The following is a 13,003-nucleotide window of genomic DNA, read 5'->3' on the forward strand; positions in this document are numbered from 1 at the left end:
CAGAAGTTTACATACACTCAATAAGTATTTGGTAGCATTGCCTTTAAATTGTTTAACTTGGGTCAAACGTTTCGGGTAGCCTTCCACAAGCTTCCCACAATAAGTTGGGTGAATTTTGGCCCATTCCTTCTGACAGAGCTGGTGTAACTGAGTCAGGTTTGTAGGCCTCCTTGCTCGCACACGCTTTTTCAGTTCTGCCCACAAATATTTGAGGTCAGGGCCTTGTGATGGCCACTCCAATACCTTGACTTTGTTGTCCTTAAGCCATTTTCCCACAACTTTGGAAGTACGCTTGGGGTCATTGTTCATTTGGAAGACCCATTTGCAATCAAGCTTTAAATTCCTGACTGATGTCTTGAGATGTTGCTTCAATATATCCACCTAATTTTCCTTCCTCATGATGCCATCTATTTTGTGAAGTGCACCAGTCCCTCCTGCAGCAAAGCACCCCCACAGCATGATGCTGCCACCCCATGCTTCACGGTTGGGATGGTGTTCTTCGGCTTGCAAGTGACCCCCTTTTTCCTCCAAATATAACGATGGTCATCATGGCCAAACAGTTCTATTTTTGTTTCATCAGACCAGAATACATTTCTCCAAAAAGTACGATCTTTGTCCCCATGTGAAGTCGCAAACCGTAGTCTGGCTTTTTTATGGAGGTTTTGGAGCAGTGGCTTCTTCCTTGCTGAGCAGCCTTTCAGGTTATGTTGATATATAGGACTCGTTTTACTGTGGATATAGATACTTTTGTACCTGTTTCTTCCAGCATCTTCACAAGGTCCTTTGCTGTTGTTCTGGGATTGATTTGCACTTTTCGCACCAAAGTACGTTCATCTATAGGAGACAGAACGCGTCTCATTCCTGAGCGGTATGACGGCTGCGGTGGTCCCATGGTGTTTATACTTGCCTACTATTGTTTGTACAGATGAACATGGTACCTTCAGGCATTTGGAAATTGCTCCCAAGGACTCTGTCTCTCACTGTTCAAATAAACCTACCATTAAAATTATAGACTGATCATTTCTTTGTCAGTGGGCAAACGTACAAAATCAGCAGGGGATCAAATACTTTTTTCCCTCACTGTACACACACACACACACACACACACACACACACACACACACACACACACACACACACACACACACACACACACACACATATATAAGAGTGTACATGAATACACCCTTATTATTTAAGTTTTACACTAAACAAATCGTTAGTTAAAATCCCTTTGTACTTAATTAAGTTTTGAAATGATGAAATATACAAAATATAACCATATGACTGTATTCTAAAGTGTTACAGATATAATTGCTAACCAGTGTTGGTGAAGATAAACTGTATTTTCAGAGTATCAAGCTACCAATTACATCACTCTGGAAGAATTAAGATACACTAAAGCTACCCTTAAGAAAAATATAGTTTACTTAACTAGCTAAAGTTACTTTGAAAAAGTAATTAACTTCATCCAAACTACTTGGTGAAAAATTATGTAAATCTGAAATTTCATAGATTGCAAATTGCAAGACAGATCACTTTGGTGTCATATGTCAACCAGTTATAGAGTAGTAATTTAACTAGGTTTTGCAGTAGCTTGGTGGTAGTTGACCTAAAGTCAAATCTAGGTAGTGTTTTCAGTAGTTAATTACTTTTTGTGTGTGTGTAGTGTTGTAGCTGACTACTGAACTACACACTACTAAAAATGTTTACAGATTAAGTAAGCTGTAATTTCAGATCTGCGTGCAAAGCTGTCATCAAGGCAAAGGGTGGCTATTTGAAGAATCTCAAATGTAAAATATATTTTGATTTGATTAACACTTTTTTGGTTAATACATGATTCCATATGTATTATTTCATAGTTTTGATGTCTTCACTATTATTATACAATGTGGTGCCAGGACAACAACCTCTCCCTCAACGTGACCAAGACAAAGGAGATGATTGTGGACTACAGGAAAAAAAAGAGGACTGAGCACGCCCCCATTCTCATCGACGGGGCTGTAGTGGAACAGGTTGAGAGCTTCAAGTTCCTTGGTGTCCACATCACCAACGAACTATCATGGTCCAAACACACCAAGACAGTCGTGAAGAGGGCACGACAAAGCCTATTCCCCCTCAGGAGACTAAAAAGATTTGGCATGGGTCCTCAGATCCTCAAAAAATTCTACAGCTGCACCATCGAGAGCATCCTGACTGGTTGCATCACCGCCTGGTATGACAACTGCTTGGCCTCTGACCGCAAGGCACTACAGAGGGTAGTGCGTACGGCCCAATACATCACAGGGGCAAAGCTCCCTGCCATCCAGGACCTCTATACCAGGCGGTGTCAGAGGAGGGCCCTCAAAATTGTCAAAGACTCCAGTCACCCTAGTCATAGACTGTTCTCTCTGCTACCGCACGGCAAGCGGTACCGGAGTGCCAAGTCTAGGTCCAAAAGACTTCTCAACAGCTTCTACCCCCAAGCCATAAGACTCCTGAACAGCTAATCATGGCTACCCGGACTATTTGCACTGCCCCCCCACCCCATACTTTTACGCTGCTGCTACTCTGTTAAGTATTTATGCATAGTCACTTTAACTCTACCCACATGTACATATTACCTCAACTACCTCAACTAGTCGGTGCCCCCGCACATTGACTATGCAACGGTACCCCCCTGTATATATAGCCTCCCTACTGTCACTTTATTCTATTGTATATATAGCCTCCCTACTGTCACTTTATTTTTACTTCTGCTCTTTTTTTCTCAACACTTTTTTGTTGTTGTTTTATTCTTACTTTTTTGTTTAAAATAAATGCACTGTTGGTTAAGGGCTGTAAGTAAGCATTTCACTGTAATGTCTGCACCTGTTGTATTCGGCGCATGTGACCAATAAAATTTGATTTGATTTGATTTGACAATGTAGAAAATAGTAAAAATAAAGAAAAACCCTTGAATGAGTAGGTGTTCTAAAACTTTTGACCGGTAATGTATGACCACAAAGGGATCTGAACCTTGCAATTTGTACTTTATGACATTTTAGATTTACATATGATCATTTTTCACAATATAGTTTGGATGTAGTGAGCTACGTTTTCAAAGTAACTTTATTTAAGTAAACAGTATTTTTCTTAAGGGTAGCTTTAGTGTAGCTTAACTTCTTCCAGTGTGAAGTAATTGGTAGCTTGGTCAACTATATTTTCAGAGTAGCTTCCCCAACACTGATGTTACCATAATGTGTTGTTTTGCCTATGAAACACAAAAATGTTTCAAGTGAGAATTAGGCAGGTCTGATGCTGAAAAATACATTTTATTTTCGCTAAACAAGTAGTGTGTAGTTCCAGTAGTTAGCTTTACATTTTACCAGACGCTCTTATCCAGAGCGACTTACAGTTAATGAGTGCATACATTTTTTTTTTCAAACTGGCCCCCCGTGGGATTCGAACCCACCACCCTGGCGTTGCAAGAGCCATGCTCTACCAACTGAGCTACACAGGGCCATTAGCTAAACCGCTACATGGCAAAAAGTAATTAACTACTGAAAATACTACCTAGATTTGAATTGAGTTAAACTACCACCAAGCTACTGCAAAATATAGTTAAATTACTAGTTGTAATTGTAACCAACACTGTTGAGAACTAGGAGTGTTTATGGAGGCTTACTGATGGTCAATGGGGGTTATTCATAAACCTTAAAAGGTAGAGTCGGCGAAATTACATTGCCACGAGCAGCACCACAGATATTGCGATGCGCAAGATGCACGACTTCGCTCTCGGATAGTCACACACATTATCTGCGCATGTGCATGGGTTCGCTTCACGCATTTACAACGTAGTAGCCACGGGACCAAAACATCGGAAAAGTTGAGCCTCGCATTTCAACACTCTTAGTTGTTGCGGAAATTAACCCATGTTGCTGTTTACGTTCTGCATCTACGTCATATCGCTGACTCTAACTTTAACAGCTGAGAAACATGTACCACCTATTTCAAAACAGATTTAACAATGTATAGATAGATTGGATAGTCTATTTGTATAGTAAGTTTGATTGGATAGAACTGATCGCTACATGCATCATACTCAGGATGTTAACAAGACATATCATATTGAAATGGAAAAATGGCATACGCACATTATACATTATTATTATATTCTTAAGGTCAGTAGTTACCGGCTTCTTTCTGTTATGAAAAATAAAAACAGGTGGTACATTTAAACCTGCAGTAAAGTTACATGAATAACCCCAAAGCTCTCAAGCAGAATACCACACGTTCAAATAAGATGCTTCTATCTGAAATACCTTGGTGAGAAGTTATAAAATATTTTTAAAAAACTGAGTGAGTGTAAAGACCTTAGTCACCTCCACGCAGTAGAAGCACACATTCCAGGAAAGACCACACCCATTATGATGCTATATATCTCTTCTCAAAAAATAAAGTTACAATGGTTGCAATAAATGACGAAGAAGATTCTCAATTGAACATCTTCCTCTGCTTTTTTCTCTTTCTGTCTCTCGGTAACAAAAGTAAAATCTACAAAAATAACTCAGTTTTATGTACAAAACTGATGAAGTCAAAAACAGCGTTGCGGCTGCATTTTCTGCCAGTCTGGTTTTAAGGAAGACTTGAACTTTAGAAAAAAAGTTATCTTTGAAATCATCTCACAATATATGTCTTTGTCTCTCCCTATAATATCCATCATAGTTTTTTCAGATCATATTAGTGGACTGGGGTCACCTTGCAGTCCATCTTCCCCGTTTTTTTCTGTCCTCCGATGATGCTACAGTTGGGACTGTTCCAAGCATCCTATGTGTTGCCCATGTGCTCAGTCAGGGAGTTAAAGAACACTTCCTGTTTACTTCCTGCACTGACAAGAAGTGGGAGGAGCTAGAGGAGAGGTGGAGTTTGGCCTTTGAACTCAAACCCACCAAGCGTCGACAGACATACACCTCGCTCCCGACAGGCCGAACAAACCAGAATGTAAACAAAAATGGAGGCAATAAAGTCGACAAAACATTTCCTGAGTGCAAAAGTGTGGAGCTCCAAGGAGTCCTGGGGGGAGGGGAGGAGGGGGGTCTGTGGGGGTCTGTGCCCCCATATCGCCTCTAGTCGGAGTGTAGTGAGGAGAGGCCTGGGCTTGAGGAGTACAACGTGCGCTTTGGAACTCCTGACGACGCAGTATTACTGACATCATGGCAATTACTAGTATTCACCTTATCCCTTGAGACGTGGTAACGTGACAGTCTCTCTTTCGCAGTTTGGCAACCCGTGCAGTTTTGCCTGCTGCTATGTGTCAGTCGCTCTCTGCTCCTCCTCGCCCTCCTCTTTCCCTTCCCCCTCTCCCTCCACCTCCGCCATACTCGGTACCCGGCGTCGCCCTTCACCCTCTTCCTCCTCCTCCTCTTCCACCTGTTCGTTCAACGGGATCTCTGTGGATTTCGAGTCACAACTATTCTCCTCCTCTTGCCCCTCCTCTGGTTGACTCACGCTGTCTTTCTCCGTGTCCGTCTCTTCGTCCTCCTCCAGTGTGAGCTCGAACTGGAATTTGTCCCCAGGAGGGCGGCTGCTGCTGTGGTCGGATTTGTACAGGGTGGGCGAGAGGCTCTGGGGGATGGTGCTCTGGTACCACTCCCTGTTGTCCTGTAGAGTGTCCAGGATGTCCTGGGCGTCAGGGTGCACCAGGTCAGCCCACGTCTCCCACAGAGGGTGGACGATGTAGTCGATGAACCCCACCTGGAGAGAAAATGTATATCAGCTTGTGTTTGTACTTAAATAAATTGTCTATCAGGCCAGATATTGACTTTCTTTGTGTGTGTGTGTGTGCGCTCTTGTGCACATGTACATATACTATATGTGTGTACCACATTTACCTGGCTCTTCTGTACAGAGGCGTTGTGTTTGTCACACATGGGGCTGATCTCCATGCCTCTCTCTCGCTCCCTGTCCCCCTGGCTGAAGAACTCTTCCATAATGCGGTCGGTCCACTGGCGGTACAGCTGCAGGGGCTTGGTGGGATTACTGAGGTCTGCACAGTGCACCATGTTCTGGAGTACCTGGAGAGAGAATTAGAATTGAAAATCCCCTTTATACAAACACATTAACAACCATCACATTTCAGTCCTCACATATATAAACCTGCAAAATAAGAAATTGTTAAAAGGTCAACTGCAAACCTCTCGCATCATCAACTGCACATAAAACATTCTGCAGACACCAACAGAGAGTGAGAGAGAGAAAGAGAGAAATTGAGAAGGAGAGAGAGGAAAGGAGAGCGGGAGAGGGTCAGGTAAAGATGTAGTTTTGTGGTCACAAAATTAACGTATGTTTTTAGTTTGACCCCCTGAACAATCCATAGTTCAAATTCAAGCCCCGGCAGCCTATGCGCTAGTTTGACAACCACTTTACTAGCTATCTACTTGTATGACTGAATGGTGGAGAATGCTGTAAGGGGCTTTTAAACGGAAAATTCAATTTCAAAACCCTCCCAGATGGCTGTCTGGATAAAACCAAAGTAATTTGCATCAACTACAAGGCTGAATTTGTTTATCACCGAAGTACATAGAGTCTTCGTTATCATTAACAAGCGAAACACACCGCTGACGCCGGCAATACAAGTAACGTTACTAGTAGCAATGGAGGACATCTTCGGCAGGCTAAGCTAGAAGAGTGTGCGCACGGGAGGCCTGTGGACAAGTCGACGAGCAGCAAGTTAACACAAGCTATAGCCAAGTGGATAGCTACAGTTTGCAGGCCAATCCACATTGTGGAGGACAAAGGCTTGAGGGATATCATTCGGATCGCATCAAACAACTCAACGTATGAGTTACCCTCGAGAGCCACCGTTGTTACAAGAACACACGATCTGTATGAAAGCGAGAGGGCTACGAAAGCGGAGGAGTTGAAACATGCTACGTCTGTTGTTCTCTTGGGAGACCACTGGACTTCAGTGAGTAACTACAACTAGCTTGGGGTTATTGCGCACCACATCGATGAAAACTGGAAACTGCATTCACACGCTCTGGCCGTAATGAAGACAGAAGAGAGGTACTATGCTGAAACGTGCACCAAGCATTTCATGGATGTAGCAAAGCAGTGGAACATTGAAAACAAGGTTACCACACTTTGCACAGACAGTGTACGGAACATGATTGCAGCTGCGTGACATCTGCCTGTTGAACACCTGCCCTGCACCGCGCACACCGCGCACAGTCTCCAAAGGTCCATCACAGTGTCCCTACAGAACAGGGAGCTGATTTTGCTGAACAAATGTTGGGCATTTCCAACACAGCCCACCAAACGCTGCAGAGCTAGGACAACAGCAAGTTGCAAATGGGTCACTAGCACAAGATGTCACAACAAGATGGAATTCCACTCTGGAAATGGTAAAGCGTGTCCACAGAAACCAACAACCACTGAGAGATGCTCTGGCCCCAACAGAAAACAAACATCTCCATGCCAACCACAGCTGAACTGGAGAAACTGCAGAAGCTGGAAACACTACTGGAGCCCTGCAGGTTATCTTCTTAATCACACTATTAATGTTATAATATGATTGTGTGTGTGTGAGAGAGAGAGAGAGAGTGCAAAGTGTGTTTGTGTGTGTGAGAGAGCGAGAAAGAGAGAGTGTAAAGTGTGTGTGTGAGAGAGAAAGCGAGAGAGAGAGAGAGAGAGAGAGAGAGTGTAAAGTGTGTGTGTGTGTGTGAGAGAGAGAGAGTGTGTAAAGTGTGTGTGTGTGTGTGTGTGTGAGAGAGAGAGAGAGTGTAAAGTGTGTGTGAGAGAGTGTGTAAAGTGTGTGTGTGTGTGTGTGTGTGAGAGAGAGAGAGTGTAAAGTGTGTGTGTGAGAGAGTGAGAGATAGAGTGTAAAGTGTGTGTGTGAGAGAGAAAGCGAGAGAGAGAGAGAGAGAGAGAGAGAGTGTGTAAAGTGTGTGTGTGTGTGTGAGAGAGAGTGTAACGTGTGTGTGTGTGTGTGTTTGTGAGAGAGAGAAAGAGAGAGAGAGAGAGAGAGTAAAGTGTGTGTGTGAGAGAGAGAGTATGTATTTGTGTGAGTGAGGGAATGTATCTGTGTATAACAAGTCTCTCACAATTGACTGAAGTGATTTTGAATTATCTTCCACTGCAGGTACTTGACTGAACTTCTGGGAGGAGAGAAGTACATTTCCTGCTCAGTGGTGTTGCCTGCTTTGTGTCATGTCGGGTGATGGAGAGCTCCGATGATGACCCTGCCTACGTGGGAAGATTCAAGCTGACATTCACAACAGACCTCGAGAAACGCAAGGAAAACACCAACCTTACATAACTGAAGATCATCACAGCACTCGACCCAAGGTTTAAGGACCTGAAGTGCCTTCCCAGACCTGAGAAGGGTGAAGTGTGGGCTTTGGTCAGCAACTTGCTGAAGGAAGAGAGGCCTGCACAGCAACCTGGTAAAGCAACCGAGTCAGAGCCACCAAAGAAGAAAGCTGCCCTCTTGTTGAGTTCTTCTGAGTGGAGGAATGGTCCACTACAGTGGTGGTCACAGCATGCAGGGGCACACACAAGGCTGGCCTGCAATGCACGAAGGTACCTGGCAATGCCTGCCACATCAGTACCTTGTGAGAGGTTGTTTTCACTCTCTGGGTATATCGTACAGAAGAAGAGAGCAGCTTTATCATCTGAAAATGTGAACAGGCTTGTTTGTCTTTGCAACTGGCTCAGTGAAAAGAAATAGGACGACTGAAGTGTACGGTCAGAGGTTTTTGTTCTGTGGAATTCATGACATTGTTGGACAGGTTTATGCTCTGTGGAATTCATATATATATATATATGCCATTTAGCAGATGCTTTTATCCAAAGCGACTTACAGTCATGTGTGCATAAATTTTTACGCATGGGTGGTCCCAGGGATCGAACCCACTACCCTGGCGTTACAAGCGCCATGCTCTACCAATTGAGCTACATTCATGACATTGTTGGACAGGTTTATACTCTTTGTTGTTTGTATCCATAGAGCCAGTTATTTTTTCTTATAGCCAACCCTCCAATCAGTAATTGGGAGAACAATCATTTGGAATGGTTGAAGCTTTAACAGTGTGTGTGTGTCTGGGTGTGGGTGTGGGTGTGTGAACTTCAAGAAAATGAATTAGGGAGTAGGCCTACTGGGAGGGTTTGTAAGTTTCAGGACTTTTGTATTGCTTAACTTGTTTATGGTGAATATGCCATTAAATACATTCTGATACAGAATATTTTTTGTGCTTCAGTCCCTACATGCCTTTAACTCAATACACTGCTTAAAAAAAAAATGGAAACATCTTTATTTAGCACCAAGTTTGAACAAATACAAAATGTGCGATTAATCACGATTAACTACAGAATTTTATGCGATTAATTGTGATTAATGATTTTAATCATTTGACAGCCCTAGTATTTTTACAGACAGTTTACAACCTGACCATGACATTACAAAAGACGTCATTGCGACCAGTTTTGCCTGCAGGGTGGCGATATGTGAAGTAGCAGCCAACCTGTATCCTGTCATCGTAGTTATCTAGTAGTAGCACTCCAGAGCTGGTGACTTTCTTGGTCTCCACCATGGTCTTCAGGTCCGCCAGAAGATTCATGTGCTTGGACATGTCAGTAGCTAGTACCTACAGGGACAAACAGCAACATGTTGGATTAGTTCAATTGGGTGCTAAGCTGGAACTCACTCACTCTCATTTGACAAATATTTTGCAATATTTATATCACTCACTCATTAATTAATTAATCCATTCACTAGCTAGGTTCATCCACCCACCCATCCAACCCACTCACTATGTCTATGACCATCTTCCTGAGCGACTGATGTTGTTTTCTGGTCAGGTTCTGGAAGATGTCACAGTTCTCTTCCTGCAGCAGCTTGAAGCCCATGGCCAGGTGGTGGTTCTCCAGGACTGATGGGTCATTGTACATGAGGGCCAGCTCTGAGTCTGGAGGGAAAACACAAAGACAATAAAAGCACATGGTTAGGAAGCAGTTTTTCGGACGCCATTTAGAATATTACAGTAAAATACTTTTCAGGGTAATATTCATTAGGTATTTCTAAAGAAGCAAGTGTGTATCTGTTTGTAGATTTCATCTGGTATCTCGCTCTCTCTCTGCCACACGCATGCACGTTGAATAAAGTGAATCAAGTAGCCAAACAAACGTCTTGGGACACTTTTACTAGAGCTCATCACAACACACGCACAAGCGTGCACACGCAGACACAACACACAATGCCTACTACTCTGAGTAATCCCTGCCTCATTTGACAGAGACAAGTCAAATATATATCTCTATCTATTGCACTTACACGCGAAGTCAAACACACACAATCACACACACAGGCAAGAACACACACACACACGGACACACGCACACACAGATTCCAAAGGATGGGTCCAATTTATTTGTTGCCATGGCAGCTAGGCTAGACTAACACATGTTATGTCATACAGTGAGGGAAAAAAGTATTTGATCCCCTGCTGATTTTGTACATTTGCCCACTGACAAACACATGATCAGTCTATCATTTTAATGGTAGGTTTATTTGAACAGTGAGAGACAGAATAACAACAAAAAAATCCAGAAAAACGCATGTCAAAAATGTTATGAATTGATTTGCATTTTAATGAGGGAAATAAGTATTTGAGCCCTCTGCAAAACATGACTTAGTACTTGGTGGCAAAACCCTTGTTGGCAATGACAGAGGTCAGACGTTTCTTGTAGTTAGCCACCAGGTTTGCACACATCTCAGGAGGGATTTTGTCCCACTCCTCTTTGCAGATCTTCTCTAAGTCATTAAGGTTTAGAGGCTGACGTTTGGCAACTCGAACCTTCAGCTCCCTCCACAGATTTTCTATGGGATTAAGGTCTGGAGACTGGCTAGGCCACTCCAGAACCTTAATGTGCTTCTTCTTGAGCGACTCCTTTGTTGCCTTGGCCGTGTGTTTTGGGTCATTGTCATGCTGGAATACCCATCCACGACCCATTTTCAATGCCCTGGCTGAGGGAAGGAGGTTCTCACCCAAGATTTGACGGTACATGGCCCCGTCCATCGTCCCTTTGATACGGTGAAGTTGTCCTGTCCCCTTAGCAGAAACACACCCCCAAAGCATAATGTTTCCACCTCCATGTTTGACGGTGGGGATGGTGTTCTTGGGGTCATAGGCAGCATTCCTCCTCCTCCAAATACGGCGAGTTGAGTTGATGCCAAAGAGCTCGATTTTGGTCTTATCTGACCACAACACTTTCACCCAGTTCTCCTCTGAATCATTCAGATGTTCATTGGCAAACTTCAGACGGGCATGTATATGTGCTTTCTTGAGCAGGGGGACCTTGCGGGCGCTGCAGGATTTCAGTCCTTCACGGCGTAGTGTGTTTACTAATTGTTTTCTTGGTGACTATGGTCCCAGCTGCCTTGAGATTATTGATAAGATCCTCCCGTGTAGTTCTGGGCTGATTCCTAATCGTTTTCATGATCATTGCAACTCCACGAGGTGAGATCTTGCATGGAGCCCCAGGCCGAGGGAGATTGACAGTTCTTTTGTGTTTCTTCCATTTGCGAATAATCACACCAACTGTTGTCACCTTCTCACCAAACTGCTTGCCGATGGTCTTGTAGCCCATTCCAGCCTTGTGTAGGTCTACAATCTTGTCCCTGACACCCTTGGAGAGCTCTTTGGTCTTGGCCATGGTCGAGAGTTTGGAATCTGATTGATTGATTGCTTCTGTGGACAGGTGTCTTTTATACAGGTAACAAGCTGAGGTTAGGAGCACTCCCTTTAAAAGTGTGCTCCTAATCTCAGCTCGTTACCTGTATAAAAGACACCTGGGAGCCAGAAATCGTTCTGATTGACAGGGGGTCAAATACTTATTTCTCTCATTAAAATGCAAATCAATTTATAACATTTTTGACATGCGTTTTTCTGGATTTTTTTGTTGTTATTCTGTCTCTCACTGTTTAAATAAACCTACCATTACAATGATAGACTGATCATTTCTTTGTCAGTGGGCAAACGTACAAAATCAGCAGGGGATCAAATACTTTTTTCCCTCACTGTAGGATTGCGTAACTGCTGAGGATCAAAATCAGCTCCCAGTCAATCGGCCTAGAGAACAGACAGTCCAATCCCAACATTGTATAATCTTATACTAAGACAATGAATCAGGTTTCAATAGAAATCAACTTACCCTTCATTATATCTACAATACCATTTAGCTTGAACTGAGTTAATTTGTCTTGCAAGGCAATCTTTTCTAGCCTGGTCCCAGATCTGTTTGTGCTGTCTTGCCAACTATACGGTCATTGTCACGCCAATATTGTTCATGTCTTTGTCCATAGGAGTTGGCCAAAAAGATCATCAAGGACATCAACCACCCGAGCCACTGCCTGTTCACCCCGCTATCATCCAGAAGGCGAGGTCAGTATAGGTGCATCAAAGCTGGGACGAGAGACTGAAAAACTGCTTCTATCTCAAGGCCATCAGACTAAATAGCCATCACTAGCACATTATAGGCTGCTGCTGCCTATAGAAATCACTGGCCACTTTAAGAAATGGAACACTAGCCACTTTAATAATGTTTACATATCTTGCATTACTCATCTCATACAGTGGGGAAAAAAAGTATTTAGTCAGCCACCAATTGTGCAAGTTCTCCCACTTAAAAAGATGAGAGAGGCCTGTAATTTTCATCATAGGTACACGTCAACTATGACAGACAAATTGAGAAAAAAAAATCCAGAAAATCACATTGTAGGATTTTTTATGAATTTATTTGCAAATTATGGTGGAAAATAAGTATTTGGTCACCTACAAACAAGCAAGATTTCTGGCTCTCACAGACCTGTAACTTCTTCTTTAAGAGGCTCCTCTGTCCTCCACTCGTTACCTGTATTAATGGCACCTGTTTGAACTTGTTATCAGTATAAAAGACACCGGTCCACAACCTCAAACAGTCACACTCCAAACTCCACAATGGCCAAGACCAAAGAGCTGTCAAAGGACACCAAAAACAAAATTGT

General features: G+C 43.1%; 1 protein-coding gene across 1 annotated transcript in view; it reads right to left on the minus strand.

Moving 5' to 3' along the window:
* Nucleotides 1-3,416: 3,416 nt before the first annotated feature.
* The window catches only part of LOC121541393 (cAMP-specific 3',5'-cyclic phosphodiesterase 4D-like), a 44,057-nt gene continuing 34,470 nt past the window's right edge, over nt 3,417-13,003 (minus strand). Inside the window, exons 7-10 of the mRNA XM_041850368.2 lie at nt 9,772-9,926; nt 9,483-9,605; nt 5,853-6,035; nt 3,417-5,715 (exon numbers count right to left, since the gene is read on the minus strand). Of these exons, the coding sequence (XP_041706302.1) occupies nt 5,269-5,715; nt 5,853-6,035; nt 9,483-9,605; nt 9,772-9,926 (908 nt within the window). The 3' untranslated portion in view covers nt 3,417-5,268. The remainder of the gene's footprint in view (nt 5,716-5,852; nt 6,036-9,482; nt 9,606-9,771; nt 9,927-13,003) is intronic.

This window comes from Coregonus clupeaformis, chromosome 27 (genome assembly GCF_020615455.1).
Source record: "Coregonus clupeaformis isolate EN_2021a chromosome 27, ASM2061545v1, whole genome shotgun sequence".
Classification (NCBI taxonomy): domain Eukaryota; kingdom Metazoa; phylum Chordata; class Actinopteri; order Salmoniformes; family Salmonidae; genus Coregonus; species Coregonus clupeaformis.